The sequence below is a fragment of the Hipposideros armiger genome, unplaced genomic scaffold (assembly GCF_001890085.2).
Source record: "Hipposideros armiger isolate ML-2016 unplaced genomic scaffold, ASM189008v1 scaffold_129, whole genome shotgun sequence".
Classification (NCBI taxonomy): Eukaryota; Metazoa; Chordata; class Mammalia; order Chiroptera; family Hipposideridae; genus Hipposideros; species Hipposideros armiger.
Window position 1 is genome coordinate 263,217 of NW_017731479.1, and position 17,277 is coordinate 280,493.

Genomic DNA, 17,277 nt, shown 5'->3' on the forward strand with positions numbered 1-17,277 from the left:
ACTGGACCTTTATTTTGCCAGGATCTTGCTCTTACTTTTATGTCATTTAAGTAATTTTCCTCCTTTTTCATCTGAGTTAAGATCCATGAAAAAACAGTAAGATTCATGATATAGTTTGAAAAATTAGACACTTCTCTTTGATATCCCAGTGTCCTCATTTATATATTCCTATCGAAATTAGCCTTTAAAATAAAATAATAGGTAGAGCTGTAGTATTTGGTAATATACATTACAATTTCCATACCAATAGTTAGGCTGTCCAAAATGGGACATGGAATCCTGAAACATCACATCACTTTTCCCTCCCATTAATTTTTTTTTCTCCCTAAAATCACCAGATATAAATACCACTGAACTGTGATAAACTTCCATCAATCTCGCCATGATTCCCAAAGCGTTACATTTGGAGAGGGTTTTCCACAAAAAACAACTTATTTTGTGGCTATAGCAACAGCCTATCAGCTACTGTGTTTTTAACTTAATAGAGGGGCAGAGACCTTTTAGCAAATCAAAAGTTTATCTGAGAGACCGATCCCGCTGTTCTCTGGATGGGCACCATGAAGCCCTGGGATTCAGAGGGATTCCTGAGGACTTCGCCCAGAGCCCTGAGGTGGCCCAGTAGGGAAGCAGCTTTCATGATCCACAGAGAGGAAGACTGTGGTGGCTGATGTGCACACAGGGTAGCCCCGGGTGAGTTCACACATGCGAGCGGGAGGTCCTTCTGGCACGGCAGTAGTCATATACTGGGAAGTGGGAGAGGTCATGCATATATGATATGGGAATGAGGGTGTGGCAAGTGAGGAAAGGACAGACCCTGCCCTAGAGGGACAGCCCCACTTGGTATAATGTCTGCTTCACATGCAAAGCCTGCTGATGGCGCTCTGGTTCTCAGCTGGTTGTTCATCTCCTCTCCTTTCAACATGAACCGGTCTGGATAAAGGTTGTAAGTCTCACAAGAGTCGGTGGTAAGTAGTAAGATTCCATAAATACCATATTTCTTCTTTGGTCAGCTAGCATGGTAGGAAGCTATTTATTATTTAATATTTCATGCTTTAGTTAGACTCAAAAGCAGGTTTTTTTAGGTGCCTAACAATCACTACCACATACACAGTGGACATTTTAAGATCCATTACACAGTATTGTATTTAGGTAAAATGAAAAAAAATTGTCCATGAACGAGGTTACAAGAAACTTCTATACAAAGGAACTTAAAGGCAGGCTTACTATTTATAAGCAGTCTACATTAAATGGCTTGCTTTTAGACAGCAGCAGGCACAGCAATATGTAGGGGCTTTACCTTCCATTTTCCTTATATTTGGGTTTTCAAAGGTTATAATCCATTATCAATTCCAAAGAGAGTCAAAGCCTTTAAAAGACTTGAAAAATCAAAAGTGGAAATCAGGTTGAAAAAAATAGGACAAGAAAAAAAAGAATCATTTCTGGGTCGGCCTTGGATGATGTCATCATAGGCTCTAAATGTAATAGCCAAGCGGTGTACACTAACTCTTCCTGCACATGTAACCTCTAACATCAATGTGGGCAAAACAACGAATATTTCAATGATTTTCTGGCTGAGGAGTGGGATTGAGACGCAAAAGATTAAAGAGAGTTTGGAGTGCCAGGGATGAAACGCTATGAGTGTGTGTGTGTGTGTGTGTGTGTGTGTGTGTGAGTGTGTGAGTGTGTGCGTGTGTGTGAGCGCGCACGCGCACGCGTTGGGGACCAAGGGGAGGAGGCATGAAAACTAACTCTTCCAGCACACACCCCTTTTGCTACTACAAGGGCATCCAGCAATCACATTTGCAATAGTAAAAATGCTCCAGGATCCTACAGTATCTTTTCTTCCACAACCGCCCCTGTCCTCTCCTACAAAGCCCTTCTTGCTTTATTGGTGCCAGGAAATTCTTCAGGGGTTAAATGGGGAAGTGCAGCCACTACCATTGTTGCAATAAATAAATGAATGAACCAGAACGAACCAGCAATCCATCGCTGGGAAGCAAGTATTCTTATTTTCTACAATTATATACAGTAGCCGGCAACCATATCTTTTTTTAAAAATTATTTTATCTTTTAATGTGTGTGTATACATTATAGACACACATGAATCTATACAAAAAGCATAGTGCCCTGCATACACACACATCAAATACCTTTAAAATATTTTTAGCATTATTATCTTAATGAAAAGACACACAGCTTTTTAAAAACTGAATATGCTAGCAACTTCATTTTAAAGGCCTTTTATTTTGCACATACAGCATATATAAATACACACCACACACACACACACACACACACACACACACACACACACACACACATATACACACACACACAAAGGTTGTTTTTTTCCATGCTATAGACAATGCTAAAATATCTGAGATCAGGTTGCTATGCCAACAGATTTTTTTTCTAAAATGAATAAAATTATTAGGAGGAAGAAAACATTCTTGACTCCTTTCCTCCATGAAGCCGAGATAGAGGCTCAGGGAGGGCGAGAGGCTGCCAGATGGGGAGGAGGGGAAGGAAGGGAAGGTGAGTAGAGGGGTGTTTGCTTACCAAAGATGCTGATTTGATCGTGGCAAAGCGCTCTCGGTTCCGGTAGTGGAGGGCCTGGCTCTGAACTGACTGGGTAGGCCGCGGCTCAGGCCTGGGATCGCCGTGGCCCGCCTCATCCCTTATGAATACATGATCCTGCAGAAATGGATAAAAACAAGGAGAAAGTCCAGCTGTGCTCTTTCCTCGCCGGCTGCCTCTCTCTCACCCCTCTTTCTGCACAAGCACTGCTGTTTGAAATGCATAGTTTAGCTCTCTGCTAGTCCCCGCAGCTCCCACGGTACAAAATGAATAAGCAACACATTGCAGCCTTCAGTTAGGAATGTCAGCTGATCGCTAGTGGGATGCCTTCTGAATCCCTGGCAGGCTTTTTCTTTACCTCCAGAATCACATATATGCAAAAGAAAAAAAGAATAGAAAAAACAATGCAATGTACAGACTCCTTAGAACAGTTTGTTTAAAACGCTGCAACCAAATAATTCCTTTAAAAATGTCATGTCCATGTCTAGCAAGGAGGATGCTGGTGGCTTTTAACATAAAAGCGAGCCTCCGCCTCATTCCCTTGAAAGATCTGCTTTCTCAATTTAATTTTATTTGCGATCTGGTCGGTAGGATCATCGTTCTGCCTAGAACCAGTGTAGGCTTGTGCTGAACTGCCTCTCTATCTTGTGCTGGGAAGATTCGGCAGTCACTGAGGGATCCTGCTTTCCAGTCATGATCGTACACAGTTCTAGCACCTTCTCTCTACAGCTTCTGAAAGGATTTTTTTTTTTTTTTTAGATTTAAAGAGACAGGCATACAATTTTAACCAAATGACACTTTCACAAATTCTTCCTCAACTCAGTCTCGGTATGGTCACCAGCGTGAGGAAAGCTGGAATTTAATGCCCTTGACTGATTTAATCAAGTCTTATGATTCTTGATAGGCAAAGATGATTAATCTTATTACAACGCCCAGTGAAAAATAACATTCCCTGGAAGGATAGTAATGGATGTTTCTTAAAAGCAACTGAAATGACTTTTAAAGGGGAAAATGCTTTCAAAGGGTGATGTGTCTCTCTATAAAAGATGGAGTGGTCAGTCAGTAAGTAGCTCTAACCCATCAGAAAAGAAGACACCATAATAATTAATAGCTCAAAAACACGTACAACCATGGGGGATTTTTAAATAGTACATGTTCAGGACAGTGAAGGAGAAATTAATTCTCTTACTGCCCTAGGGTTTTAGGAAAAACCATTTGTGAGAAGTCAGGTTTGCATTTTATCCATGACTATTTGAAAATTTTAAAATAATTTCCTTCATCAGCCAACAAAATTAAAGGTTTAGAAAATACAAAATTTTATTATATAGTCGAAAATTTTGAAAAGTCAAAACACATATCTTCCTTGAGGTATATTAAATTTCACATCCAGGTTTTTATGTAAAAGCCAAGAGCCAAAATTAAATTTATCATCGGGCTGATTTTCTTTTTCTTTTTCATAAATTTACAATGCTTCAGAATGTTGGGAAGGTATCTTACCATTACATCTATATTTAGAGATACCCCCCACCACCACCACCAATATACTGTATTGTGGTCTATTTTGTTTTCAAATAATGAAGGGTCCTTAAATGCCATTGAGGGCACATATAACAAATTTAAGGGATGTTCTACCACTGTACTGTCCAATAAGATAGCCACTAGTCACAGAGATATTTAAATTAAATAAAACGTAAAATTCAGTTAAGTCACACCAGCTGTGTTTCAAGGTATACACTAATTATGGCTACCTTACGGAACAGCGCAGGTAGAGACAATTTCCATAACTGCACAAAGTTCTATTTCCAAGTGCCATAGGTTAAAAATGCACCTCAACCCATATTTTTGAAATTTATTAAAAAAAACAACATACTTGATAGGTCAATTCAAAATTTTCTACATTATTTTCTGGGAAATCTGAACTCTTATTTCACAGAGCAAAGAAAGATTAGCTGTGGGATTGAGATGTACGCGCTCAGTTTAGGTTCCAGAGAGGAAGACACTGAGGTCTGCTACCATTCACATTGCTGAATATTTATGAATAAATTACATTTATCTCCAAAATTGATCTTACTTAATATTACAGTCCCAGGAAAGCAAGAAGCTTTTAAATGCCAGCAATCAGAACAGAAGACTAGATAAGAGGCCTGCGGATTTACAGGAGGCCTTGGCAAGTCATAGTTTTGGTGAGGGTTAGATAACAGTAATGCGTCGACTGAAGGAGATCTGAAATGATGTGGTAGCCGCTAAGTTTCAAATTGTTATGACTTGATTTACAAAGATGACCAATGACCCCAAAATCCACACTGTTCATATACTAGAATAAAACAAAATATATCTATGTGCAAATATGTATAATTTTAATATTATTCCCTTGTTTTCGCTCAGATAAAAAGGAACACTTTTGGGTTAGGACCCTGCTAATCAAATTAAAAGTTACATTAGACTAGCTAAGTTTTGTAACTGAGGGATATTGTAATACACTGGAAAAGTTAAAACTTGAAATCATAGTGATTTTAGTTGACACAGAGCTAACAACCCAGTAATGTATATATTAAAAATAATGCTATCTTAGTAGTCTAAAGAATAGGTCCAAAATTTTACTCTACTTTAAATATAATACAATGCTAACAGTATAATCTTTGCTTTACACCCTAAAAATATTTTTCCTTTTAGAAAAGAATTCTTGTTTTCCACAGCAGCTTCATAACAGAGATCACCAACAAACACTAAGTGTCTTCAAATGTTATGCAAGAGACCAGAAAATGGGGCAAAATTTTAGGCTAACAGTGGATATGCATTTCAAGTACACGGGGAAATGATTTTTAAAATATTCAACTCCTTTGCATCAAACAAATTCAAAACTCTGAAAACAACTTACAATAATGAAGCCATTTTAAAATGGGGGGATGTGACTTGAGAAGCAAGTATGAACAAATTAAACTATCTACTTTACTGGATATATTCTTGTCTGTTGGTTATAATGCCCCTTCAACTAGCAGTGCCTTTGAATATGATTATATCTGGCCCCCAGAGTTTCTGATCTGAACACATTTTAAGATTAATAGTTGAAAAGGTCAAATTGCTATTTTATGCAGTTAGGGACTAATGCAGATTTGTTTACAAATGATGATGAGAGGGCCAACATCTTCTTTGATGTTGAAGAATGATTTTAGAATATTGAGAACAATTATTATGTTCTACTTTACCAAGACAAAATATATAACTTAGGTATAATTTATCTTTAAAACATTATTACCGAAGAATAAACAAATTAGCTTTTGAAATACCAGTATGATCGGGGGCCAGTTTTAAGTAAATTTATGTTAACCTGGTAAATTTATAACACTCTTTCAAAATAAAAAATAAAACTTCTGCAGGTTAAAAAAAAAGCTGTCACATAATGTTTGTTCAAAACCTTTAGTAAGAAGAATTGAACTTTTAAAAAATACAGTGAAATATGTGAAGCATGAGGCACAAACTTTACTATTATACATTGGACAAGGGGCTTTACTTTTTATTTAGAAGTTTTTCCTTAAGCATCTGAATAGTTACGCTTCTAAAATGGAGACGTACGATGTAGTCACTTGTTCCAGAGTTGCTTAACTTGAAATTAGTCCTGGAAATCATTCAACTGGGCTCTGTTAAGTTTTGGGTATATCTTTATCACATGAATCATATTTGTCCGTCTGTGCATGAGATTATGGGGTTTTTGAAGGCAGAGTAAATGTGGTTTGAAAAATCTCAGTCACTCCAGCATGTAGCATAGTGCTTGATACTTAGTAGGCACCCAGTAAATGTTTGCTAAATAAATAAGCTCAAGAATATAGGTCTGACATGCTGGGGAAGTGACATTTTCTCTTATATTATTAATCTGAATTCAAATCTGTATTTCACAAAAACCTGCTACTCTGTACTCTAGGAAAGTTGTAAAATAGTGACACACACACAGAAACACACCTTCACATCGGAGTCTGGGGCTGGGAGGGAGAAGGGAATCTAAAAGTGGCTTTTATGTGGTGATGAGAAATCTTTTAATAGATTCCAACGCTATTCATGCTTTGGAGAAAGGATCAGCAAACCCATCTCTCTTTTGTTTTATTTTGAAATTATTCAATTATTGCCGAAGCAGGTGTAGCTATCAAAAGCCGGGGCTAGAGGATGGGGAGAAGAAGATGGAAAAGGGTACCTTAACCTGGACGGACAGCTATTAGGAAGAAAAAATGACTAGCAGGATGCTGAGGATAAGGATGTTACTATAGAGAGGTGGTTTATATGGCTGCTCTGTTTAAGAAACGTTACCTTTGTATGTCAATTTATTTTTATTTTGCCAAATGTGAGTTGAAGAGTCAAAGAACCTGCCCTGCTCTTCAGCAAAAAAATAATAGGAAAGACCACTGAAGCAAGTGAGAATTAAACTAGAACATCATACCCCCTCAAGGACGTTTCTTTTTTTCTTCCACGAAAATGGTGAAAGCTGTTCTTTTTCCAAAGAAGGAAAAAAACTGAGGAATAGGAAGGGCCAAGTAAGCTTTAGGAGTTAGGACAGAATGATTAAAAAAATAAAAATCTCTAAAAGGAGGCCATGATGACGAGTGCTCTTTAGGGATACTTAAAATAACAAATTAATGGACAAATACTTTTAATATATTAAAGTCTAATGATCTATATTAATAGAAGGCAGCATCAGGCAAAGATAACTGAGTTTACACTTTAACAAAATAAATATACCTTTTAGTTGACAGATTAAGAAAATAGACTTTGTTGTTTAGGAGGAAATGAAGACCTGTTTGCTACTGCCATAATGTACACATAATAATGTTAAAACGAGTAGGGCGGAGACTTGGAAGCAGGCTAGGTGACAGCCAAACACTAATCTGGATTAAAGGTTTGCACTGGAATCGCTTGTGAATAAATAATCAACCATAAGGGTTCAGAGTTGTTTCTTATAAAAGTTCACAAAATATTTAGTGAGTGCTGCCTATGTGACCGACACTGTGCGCGGTGATAGGTGAAGAGACAGGTCCTCGAGGAACTACCAGTCGAGAGAGATGGTGATCGTCTTGTTATTAGAAAGAGCAGTGTGGCAACACTAGCAAGGGGAAAATAAATAAAATGCTTAAAGTTTATTTTGTTGGAATATACTTTTAGACTTATCAAATCATTCTTGCTCAAAAGGAGGATTAGATTAGGATCCCTTCCGGGCCTGGGAAAGACCAGAGTTGAGGCAAAGACTGGAGAGAAAAAAGTAATCTGAAATTCTGATGTCCAAGGAGATTTTTCAGTGGCCCACTTTACATGTTGGGGGCTTGATCGGGTGATAGGTCTGTCCTGCTAAACTCAGGGCATCTTTATTCTGTATGCACAGCAGTTCATTGCAAGTCACGCTCTTACTAGTTACACATGGCCTTTAAAATTAAGTTTACTTCCAATATGAAATGGTAATCTGTTTCACATCCGTGATTTGACTAATTTAGGGGATGTCTGCTTGATTGTAACAATCTAGGGGACAAAAGAATTCCCCACCCTTATCCTTACATGTTGACATTTATTAAGAATGTTCTGATTGTCTAGAGTATGATTATTGGAGGAACTCTTCATTTAAGTCTTTCCAACCACAAAGATGATACCTAAAATCATTTAACCCTTTTAATCCACTATGTTCAATGAACCAAAATAACATGATGTTTACTATCTGGTGATTAATTCATTCCCTGTGTTTTGTTATTGTTGTTGTTCATTCATTCATCCCACGATTATTTACTGAGTGCCTATGCCATGCCAGGCACTGTTACAGGTGCTGAGATCGAGTGCAGAACAAGGCAGCCATAGTCTCTGCCCTAACGAAATGTACATTCTGCTCATAAATTAATAGATAAACAAGTTAATACATAATATCCTTTTAGGTATGACAAGTATTAAACAGAAAATAAAATAGGATAATGAGATAAGGGGTAGAACCTTGTTTATCATATGATCATTTAGTGATATATAGGCTTTTCTAAGATTCTGGACCTGACCCATGAAAAACTGGTAAATGTTTTGTATAACATTATTGATTCCTTTCTTTCGAAAATAATCTTTGTGGTCACAAATGATGACAGACTCAGAAATGCACCACCCAGCTCCCCCTTTAAGGAAGGACATACTGCTGGCAGTCTTTGGCTGTCAGCTCTTTTAGGGACTGCCTCAGCTGCAGATCGCAGCCTGGACCTTGCCCAAGTTCACACCCTTCCCAGGTGGCTCAGACTCAGTGACTGATCTGGGTGGGGGTATCGAGGCCTGGCCATTCTGGCCCAACTCTAAAGGGCCATTTTAGCCCCAGAGCTCCCTGGGGGGGTTGGTTGAGGCTGCCACTGGGCCTACATCTCAGCTCAGCTTTGACCTCTGACCAATGATGCTTCCTTCTCTTCCCTTCATTGGTATTCAACTCAAAGGAAACTCCAAGAAAACCCAAAAAACAAAAACAAAAACAAAACCCTGCCATCCTAAACTGTCTCAGCTCTGCTTCCTGAAGAATCCAACCTGCAATATAAATGTTACTTGTACCTACATGTAATATATTGTACTTACCATCCCATCTGCATGGAGAAGGTGGGACTGGTCAGGGAAGGGGCTTTTAGAAAAAATAAAAACCCTTTTGCAAGTGACATTTTAAGTGGAATCTGAATATATAATATAAAAGAGAAAAGCAGACACTGTCCTGGGTGAGGTGTGGACGAGGCCTGCTCCTGCGTGGCACCTCTTTACCAAATAGCTTGAAAGTCACATTAGAGATTCGCTTCTTTAAAGATTACAGGAATAGAAGCACAGAATTTTAGAGCTGGAAGCCATCTCTGAAATCATACAGAACAGTTCCTAATTTTACAGATGGAGTAACTGAGGCTCAGAGAGGTTTGTGACTTGTCCAAAGTAAAATAAAACTAACAGTGGCAGACAGAACTATAAACGAGTTTCCTCATGCTTAGAGTCCATTATAAAAAATTTTCGGGCCGGCCAAGTGGCGCGATGGTTAAGAACTGGCTTGGGACGCCAGAGGGCCCCGGTTCGGATCCCACATATGAGGGCCAGTGACACTGCCCTCCACAGCTAAGATGCTGAACAACAGCTCAACCTGGAGCTGGGCTGCCGTGAGTCGCCGGCCAAGGCGTAGGCTGCAGCCCCTGTGGCAGTGGGTTGCCATGGGCTACCGTATGTGGCCAGCAGCCGCAGTGAGCGGCCTTCCGGAAGCCAGCGACTGATCTGCCTCGCCCGGGAAGAGCGCAATGATGGTGCCAACTTGGGCCAGTGAAGCAACGTCCTCCACAACTAGACTGAAGAACAAAACGACAGCAACTTGTCTGTTCCCCTTCCCCCAATTCCCCAGCACTGTTCCCATCCCCCCAATACCCCAATAAAAATCTTTAAAAAAAAATTTTTTTTTCTATTGAGAGTTTAAGGTCCTATTTCATTTATGTTCTCAAGTGGAAAACTTTTAGGAATTAATGAAAATCAACAAATATAAACTATCTGAATAAAGATGACATATTTTTAAATGCAGGTATATCATATTCAACATTAAGTTTTCATATATAATATATTCTATTTTTATAGCCTGCTTACATTTTTTCCTGTTTTTATTGTGGTAAAATACATATAAATTTACCATATTAACCATTTTTAAGTGTACAGTTCAATGCTATTAAATATATTTATAATGTCGTGCAACCATTACCACCATCCATTCCATAACTCTTTTCATCTTGTAAAACTGAAACTCTACGCCCATTAAACAACAACTCTCCATTTCTACCATCATTCTTTCTACTTTCTGTCTATATGATTCTGACTATTCTAAGTACTTTATCTAATGTAATCATACAGTACTTGTCTTTTTGTGACTGGCATATTTCATTTAGCATAATGTCCTCATGGTTCATCCATGTTGTAGCATGTGTCAGAATTCCCTTCCGTTTTAAAGCCAAATAACATTCCATTGTATGTAAAGACCACATTTTGCTTCTCCACTCATCCACTGATGGACGGACACTTGCGTTGCTTCCACATTTTAGCTACTGTGAATAATGCTATAATGAAGATGGGTGTAGAAATATTTCTTTGAGACCCTGCTTTCAATTCTTTTGGGTATATACCCAGAAATGGAATTGCTGCATCATATGGTAATTTTACTTTTAATTTTTTTTGGAACTGCCATACTGTTTTTCCACAGCAGCTGTACCATTTTACATTCCTACCAATAGTGCACAAGGGTTCTAATTTTCCCACATCCTCATCAACACTTAATAGTTGTGTTTTTTTTTTAATATATTAGGCATCCTAATGGGTGTGACGTGGTTTCTCACTGTATGTTTTGATTTGCCTTTCGCTAATGATTAGTGATGTTGAGCATCTTTTCATGTCCTTATTGGTTATTTGTATGTCTTCTTTGGAGATATGTCTATTCAAGTCCTTTGCTCATATTTGATTTGGGTTGTTTGTTTTTTGTTTGTTGAGTTTTAGGAGTTATCTATATAGTCTAGATATTAATCCCTTATTAAATATGCAAATATTACATATACAAAATATTAGTGGTGCAAATATGATTTACAAATATTTTCTCCCGTTCTGTGGGTTGCCTTTTCATTCAATACTGTCTTTTGATTAGCCTGCTTATATTTTAAAGTTAACTCATTCAAAGTTTTATTTGCAAAAGTTTTTCAATTTTCTCCCATCACATTTCCTCTATATATCTCACAATAAAAAAGAAATACATTATGTAACTTAAATTCTTCCTGGCAAACATTTCTTGTGGACCAAATACAACTACCTTCTATTTCAAAATATAAATGAACACCTATTCTTCTTAAGTGATTACACCAGGGGGAAAAATATTGAAAGACCCATATTACCACAAGAGAGCTCTACATCAGCATGCCAAAATTAAAATTAAACCCCTCAATGAGTGTGAGATCAAGATCTTGTTTCTTGTTGATTATGCCTGTAGTATCTTTCTTCAAATTCTGAGTGCCCGTTTGAGAGGCACTGGAGTAAAAAGATCCAACAGAATTTCTCTTCTTTCGCTCTCTATACCCACCATGGAGCCCCAAAGGGATTAGAAAGGAAAGAGCCAGATGTCAGCTCCATGATAGCTCCTTCCAAAAAGAGAGCCTAGCAAAACCATCTTTTCTACCCTTCAAATATATGATCACTAACCTGTGTTCAAAGAAGGCCAGGTGGCAATGCTGAACCCTTAGCAGATTTCTGCATCTGTCTGGTATCACGCCTCTCCTCAAAATGCTTCCCTGGCTCTCTGATAACCTGGGTCCTTGCAGTCTTTCTGGTCTCAATTGATTCTCCACATGACTCACCATGCTCTGACCTCTGACCTTTCCCCTCTTCTTTAAACACAAGTTTGTCTCTTTTGCACTTGTTGCTTTCTGACTCACCCCATCTCTCACCCCAAGTTAGCTACCTTCCACTTGTCTTTAAAGTGTTAGCTTAAATGTCCATTTGTTGGGTAGTTTCCTAATTATATGATATAGTTATGAGTAATGATTACTTGCTTGATCGCCCCTACCGATAATAAGCTCCATGAAAGCACCTGGTCTGTTTTAGATCCTTTGTATCCACAGGGCCTGCTACAGTTCCTGGCACATAGTAGAGGTCCTCACCAATATTAGTTGAATAAATGAATAAGTTAACCAGTTCAGAAAAATAAATGTATATCCCTCCACTATTCACGACCAGGGACCAATATATTTTCTCCTGCCCTTCATCCTTACCTGTTCAATTTCCTTTTCCTCCCAAGAAAAATGCACAACCAATAGAAGTCTCAGTGAAAAAAATTCTTAAACATGCTCTCTCACTGGAATTAGAATATGATCGCTGCTATTTATTAAAATAAGTACATACACACCTCAAATATACCTAATAAGGAAAAAATTATAAGGGATTTTTTTTTCTATAATTCTATACTATGGATTTCTTACCGAAGGTCACTCAAAACACTTGGGAATTCCTCCAAAGAATTATTGACAATTCTGTGAAACACTCACCTTACAGAAACTGCTTTGAAAGAAGCTTAAAAAATTTTTTCCCCATAAAGTATTTTAACTTATGAACCATGATAGGCTTGTATAAAATGAGGATCTTCAATTGGAAAAGCAAAATAAAAATAAAATAAAAAGAATCATTCATTCAAAAGTCAGAATATTTAAGTTGACAGAGAGCTAGTTTTAGAACTAGAAACAATAAATCCAAGAAACGACAGAGAAGAGTAGAAAGTGTTTCTAAACAAATAGTGCCTTGGGAATATACGTTAAGGAACATACTCTGAAAGAGCACACTTCTAAGAGGGCACACCCAAGGGGTTTGACTCAGGAAGCTTTGAAGGTCTACAGTCTTAAGGTTATTGGTTTTGAGAGGGACTTATTGGTTTCTATGACGTGGGATTTATGGATTTAAAATTTTTTATTTACTAATGGTGGTAGACATCAGAATAACAAGAGGGGAAGATGAAGAAACAGGCACAGACATAGCTCGCACAGTCCTGCGTGGCTATTTTACTGTGAGAATATTATCCAGTGCCAGGTGTAGTCCCACAGTTCAGCTGTAAAAGGGTAACACATATATCTGGATGCTAAGTGACCTGTGCTGGCTTCACTATGATGGAGAAAGCCTAGAGCTCTGAAGGGGACTGTGAAACCTACCTTCTTGTGCACAACAGAGGAAGTGGAGTTGACTGTGATTTCGTCATCATGCATCATGGCAAGTTCAGAGCTGCTCTCGTCCATGACCTCCTGCATGCTGTTCACACTGCTGCTCTGGCTGCCTGTGCTCACAGACATGCTGGGGATGGAGTGGTTGCTGCCCAGGCTGTCCATCTCCCTGCTCAGGCTGTCCTGTAAAAATGGGGCACTCAGGTTAAAAAAAAATGACTGGAGATAAAGCGCCAATCCATTGACTAAGCTATTAAACACACTCGGTTTTACAGTGCCAAGTTGCTTTTCTGCCAAATCTGCAAAGATAAACTTTTTATGTAGTGGCTCCACTACTCCCCCACCATTTTCAGACAAGTCGAATTTACTTCTGTGCCTTCCCCAGGGGCCATTCTGGACATGAGTCATAAGGCTCCAAATGCTTCTGTCCTAGGGCTTTCCCCCTGTCATAAGCAACTATCATACTGTGCAGCTATTCAGTAAGCAGAATCAGGCCAGGTTTGTAAGGGACCTTCAGGAACACTGAGGAGCTAGAGAAAGACCGCAGGCAACTGGACAGGTGACCTCTAGGATATTTGCAAATATGGCAGTGGTCACTTGACACTAAAACCGAGTGAAAAGCGTTTTCAGCGATTTGACAAGCAATAGACACCTTTGCAAATCGTTATTGAGTAGCTTCATATCTAAGCAGAGATATTAATTCTACTGTCCTGGATAGGTAATTAAATTCTGCCTCCCTCAAGCAAGTGTATCGTGCTTACCTCTGTAATCTTCTTAAATGTGCCTGTTAAATAATACTGGTAGTCATCACTACTATTGGGATGTCGGGAAAGTCATGATGCATTTTTGCATTGAAAAACATAGAAAAATACATCATGACTTTCCCAACGACCCAACAGTCTAAAGACTACTATTTGAGAAGTGGTAAAATAATCAGAATATATAATTTACCCATCACAGTGGGATATCTTCTGATGTAAGATTAAATAATACAATTAAAGCAACTTAGTTGCAAATAAACCCTATTTTCAAAGAAGCATATGTACATAGATAACTTTAAAAAATTGTTACTTAGCAATAAAAGGAATCACTGGCATAGGTAATTGCAGTAATTTAAAATGGTGGATAATACATTATATTTTTAATAGATTTATTTTCCCAATTAAAGGGGATCATTTGTATATGTGCAATCAAGAGATTTTATAGTTCAATTCAGCTTTCTGAATTTCACTTTTATAATGATAAAATTATTTTATTTATATTAAAAAGCTAAAATAAAATTCATCATTCCTTTCTCGCTTTTTATCTAGTTTTAGATAGGTTAATCCATGCTCTAATACCCTTGCTCCTATCCTATGTACTTCCTAAGATCCTACTTCTTTAACTGTATCTCTTTCCCCTATCTTCAGTGCCTCTGTCCTGGCCCCTTTCTCTCTGCATATAAATATGAAGAGGCCTGCCCCATATTTATGTATCTCTCCACATACTGCCCTTTGCCACTTTTCCTTCTTAGCCAGATTTATGAATCTTAAAATAACCAACTTTTGCTGTCTCTATTTTGTCACTTCCCATTTATTCTACAACCCACAGTGATCTTACTATTCATCCCAACTATTGCTGTAAAACCGCATTTACTAAGGTCATCGAGAATGCCCTACTTGTAAAACCCAGTTAACGTTTTTTTCTGGTCCTTGTTTAACTTGACCTCTCTGTGGCAGCTGATGGAACTGGCTGCTCCCTCCTTGGAGCTGTGTACTCTCTTCACATCTGCAGTGCTTTTATTACCCTTCTCTGACATGGCACGGGCCCCCTTTTCGTTCTACATGCAACTCTTTGTTTCATGATCATGTTAGCGCTCTTAACTCCCAACTAACTAGGTTCTGGATTTTTTTCCCCTGTCAACTGCTAGATATCACCGGTTCAGGTATTCCGATTGCCATTACTCTTACCCCAACCAATCCTTAAGGTATTTGAAAGAGAAGCCAGGAAGTCATCTCGCCTTTGAAAACTCCACCTGTAATACTATGTCTGTAGCATAAGATGCCAGGACCTTAAACTCCGTAGGCACCAAACCGAAATCATCCCAAATTGACTCTCTCTCTCCTTGGTTATTTTTCTGTTCTTAGTACTGACATACTCTAGTTACCCAGGCTCAAATGCTCAGTCACCTTAAACTCCTCCCCCTCTGTCATTGTCACTTGCAATGAGAAGCATTATAGTATCAAGTCTGCCTCTACAGTGTTTCTCAAAACTGTTCTTTTCCTGTGTGCCCATTGACACTACCCTTCTTACCTTTTGCATGGACTATTATCCAGAATGTCGCCCATTCGAATCCATCTTACACTCTGTTGCTAGGATAATGGTCCTAAAGTACAGCACTTTCCTGAGCCTAAAAAGCCCTAAGCCCTCCTGTCAAAAACCACCCACATCATGTCCTCCATATAACCTTCACGAATCCCCCCCAGCAGACTTATTTTCTCCCCACCACGGGCCCCTGCATAGTGATATCACTTTATAGCTTTTTTCATATTTTGTCTTATAAAAATTATTTTATGAATGTGTCTTTTGCAACTCTGTGTGTTTCTTAATGCAGAGAGCATCAATTACATTTTTATCCCCAAAAGTGTTTTTTATAGTGCCCAGTCCAGAACGTTTTCACATAGTAGGCACTCTCTAAGTGCCTGCTAAAATAAATTGAACGTACTTCTTCATCCTCCTGTGACTCATTCAGGGGTCCATTTCGTGTCTCTTGGAAAAGGATTTTTTTCATTTTTCGGTACTGTAGGTTATCTAGTTCACGAACAGCATCTTTTGTCCTCTGTATGAGGTCAATTAGGACACGTAGTGGCCGGTCTCGTCGAACAAAGTCATGCTAATTGAGGGAGGAGAAAATAAAAAAAAAAACTGATGAGAAAACCTGTTTTTAGGTGCAAAATGTAGACACAGTAGTACATGGACATAAAAACAGTTTCATGGATTTTGTAGAAATAACAAAATACGATTTTCACCGCATGTAGCCTCTCCTATTATATGAAGCTCATCACGAGAGAACTATATGCTTTTCTCTTTTTTTCAAGCCCCATTTTTGTGGACTTTGTCCTAGAGCTCCATGAAAATTCTTGAAGTTTACTTTATCATACAAGTAATAACAATGATGAGAACTTTAAAGAGTAGCTGAGTGGATTATAACTTTCACATCTGAAACTACATAACAAGCAAAAGCAATGCAGAAGTATAGAATATTCTTGTTCTAACCTGCTCCATCCTCCTCCCCACCCTATGCCACCCTTTTAAAAACAAGCGTTGTGTATGTTTTCTGTTTCGTTGGCCATACGCGTACATACAGTATGCCTGAAAATATGACAGTTCTTCAACTTCTTCAGAGGTCGGAATTTGGCAACTTCATCTTCCCTTTACAGAGTTGTACCCCAGATCCATAAACTTTTCTTGGTATAAGTGGCCCCTACTTTCAATATTATCAATGATCTTTAACAGATATTCTGGTTTCCTGGTTTTTCAGCCTTAGCAGGTTAGAAAGAGGGCATAAAAGTGGGAGAAAAAGGATTGAGAACTGTTAGAGGTAGGGTTATGTGTCGTAAAAAGAAGTATACTTTGAAAGTTTTCTGACAGCCTGACAGTAGAAAAAGAAATTCCATGATGAACACACCTATCAACCAACTAAATAAAAATGAACAGATGTTTGTTGGCTATTTTGCAAAGGGGCAAGTGCCCCTCATATATTCCTTTGATACTCCAAGAGTTCACAAAACACTACTGTTTCTGAGCCATCAAGAAGTGAAATTAGGGCCGGCTGAGTGGCTTAGTTGGTTAAGAGCTCACTCAGGAGTGCGAGCTCTGAGCAACAGTGGTTCGATTCCCAGCCTGAGCTGAGCTGCCGCTGAGCTGCCAACAGGTGGCAGGATGGCTCAGCTAAAAAAAAAAAAAAAGTGAAATTATATTCGTTCTACTTTCTTTAGAAGGCAGGGAAGCACAACACATTTTGACA

The 17,277-nt window shown here is 38.4% G+C and overlaps 1 protein-coding gene across 1 annotated transcript in view; it reads right to left on the reverse strand.

Moving 5' to 3' along the window:
* Nucleotides 1-17,277, reverse strand: part of TAOK3 (TAO kinase 3) — a 165,136-nt gene that overhangs the window by 28,455 nt on the left and 119,404 nt on the right. Inside the window, exons 12-14 of the mRNA XM_019649130.1 lie at nucleotides 15,976-16,143; nucleotides 13,263-13,454; nucleotides 2,560-2,694 (exon numbers count right to left, since the gene is read on the reverse strand). Coding sequence (XP_019504675.1) covers nucleotides 2,560-2,694; nucleotides 13,263-13,454; nucleotides 15,976-16,143 — 495 coding nt within the window. The remainder of the gene's footprint in view (nucleotides 1-2,559; nucleotides 2,695-13,262; nucleotides 13,455-15,975; nucleotides 16,144-17,277) is intronic.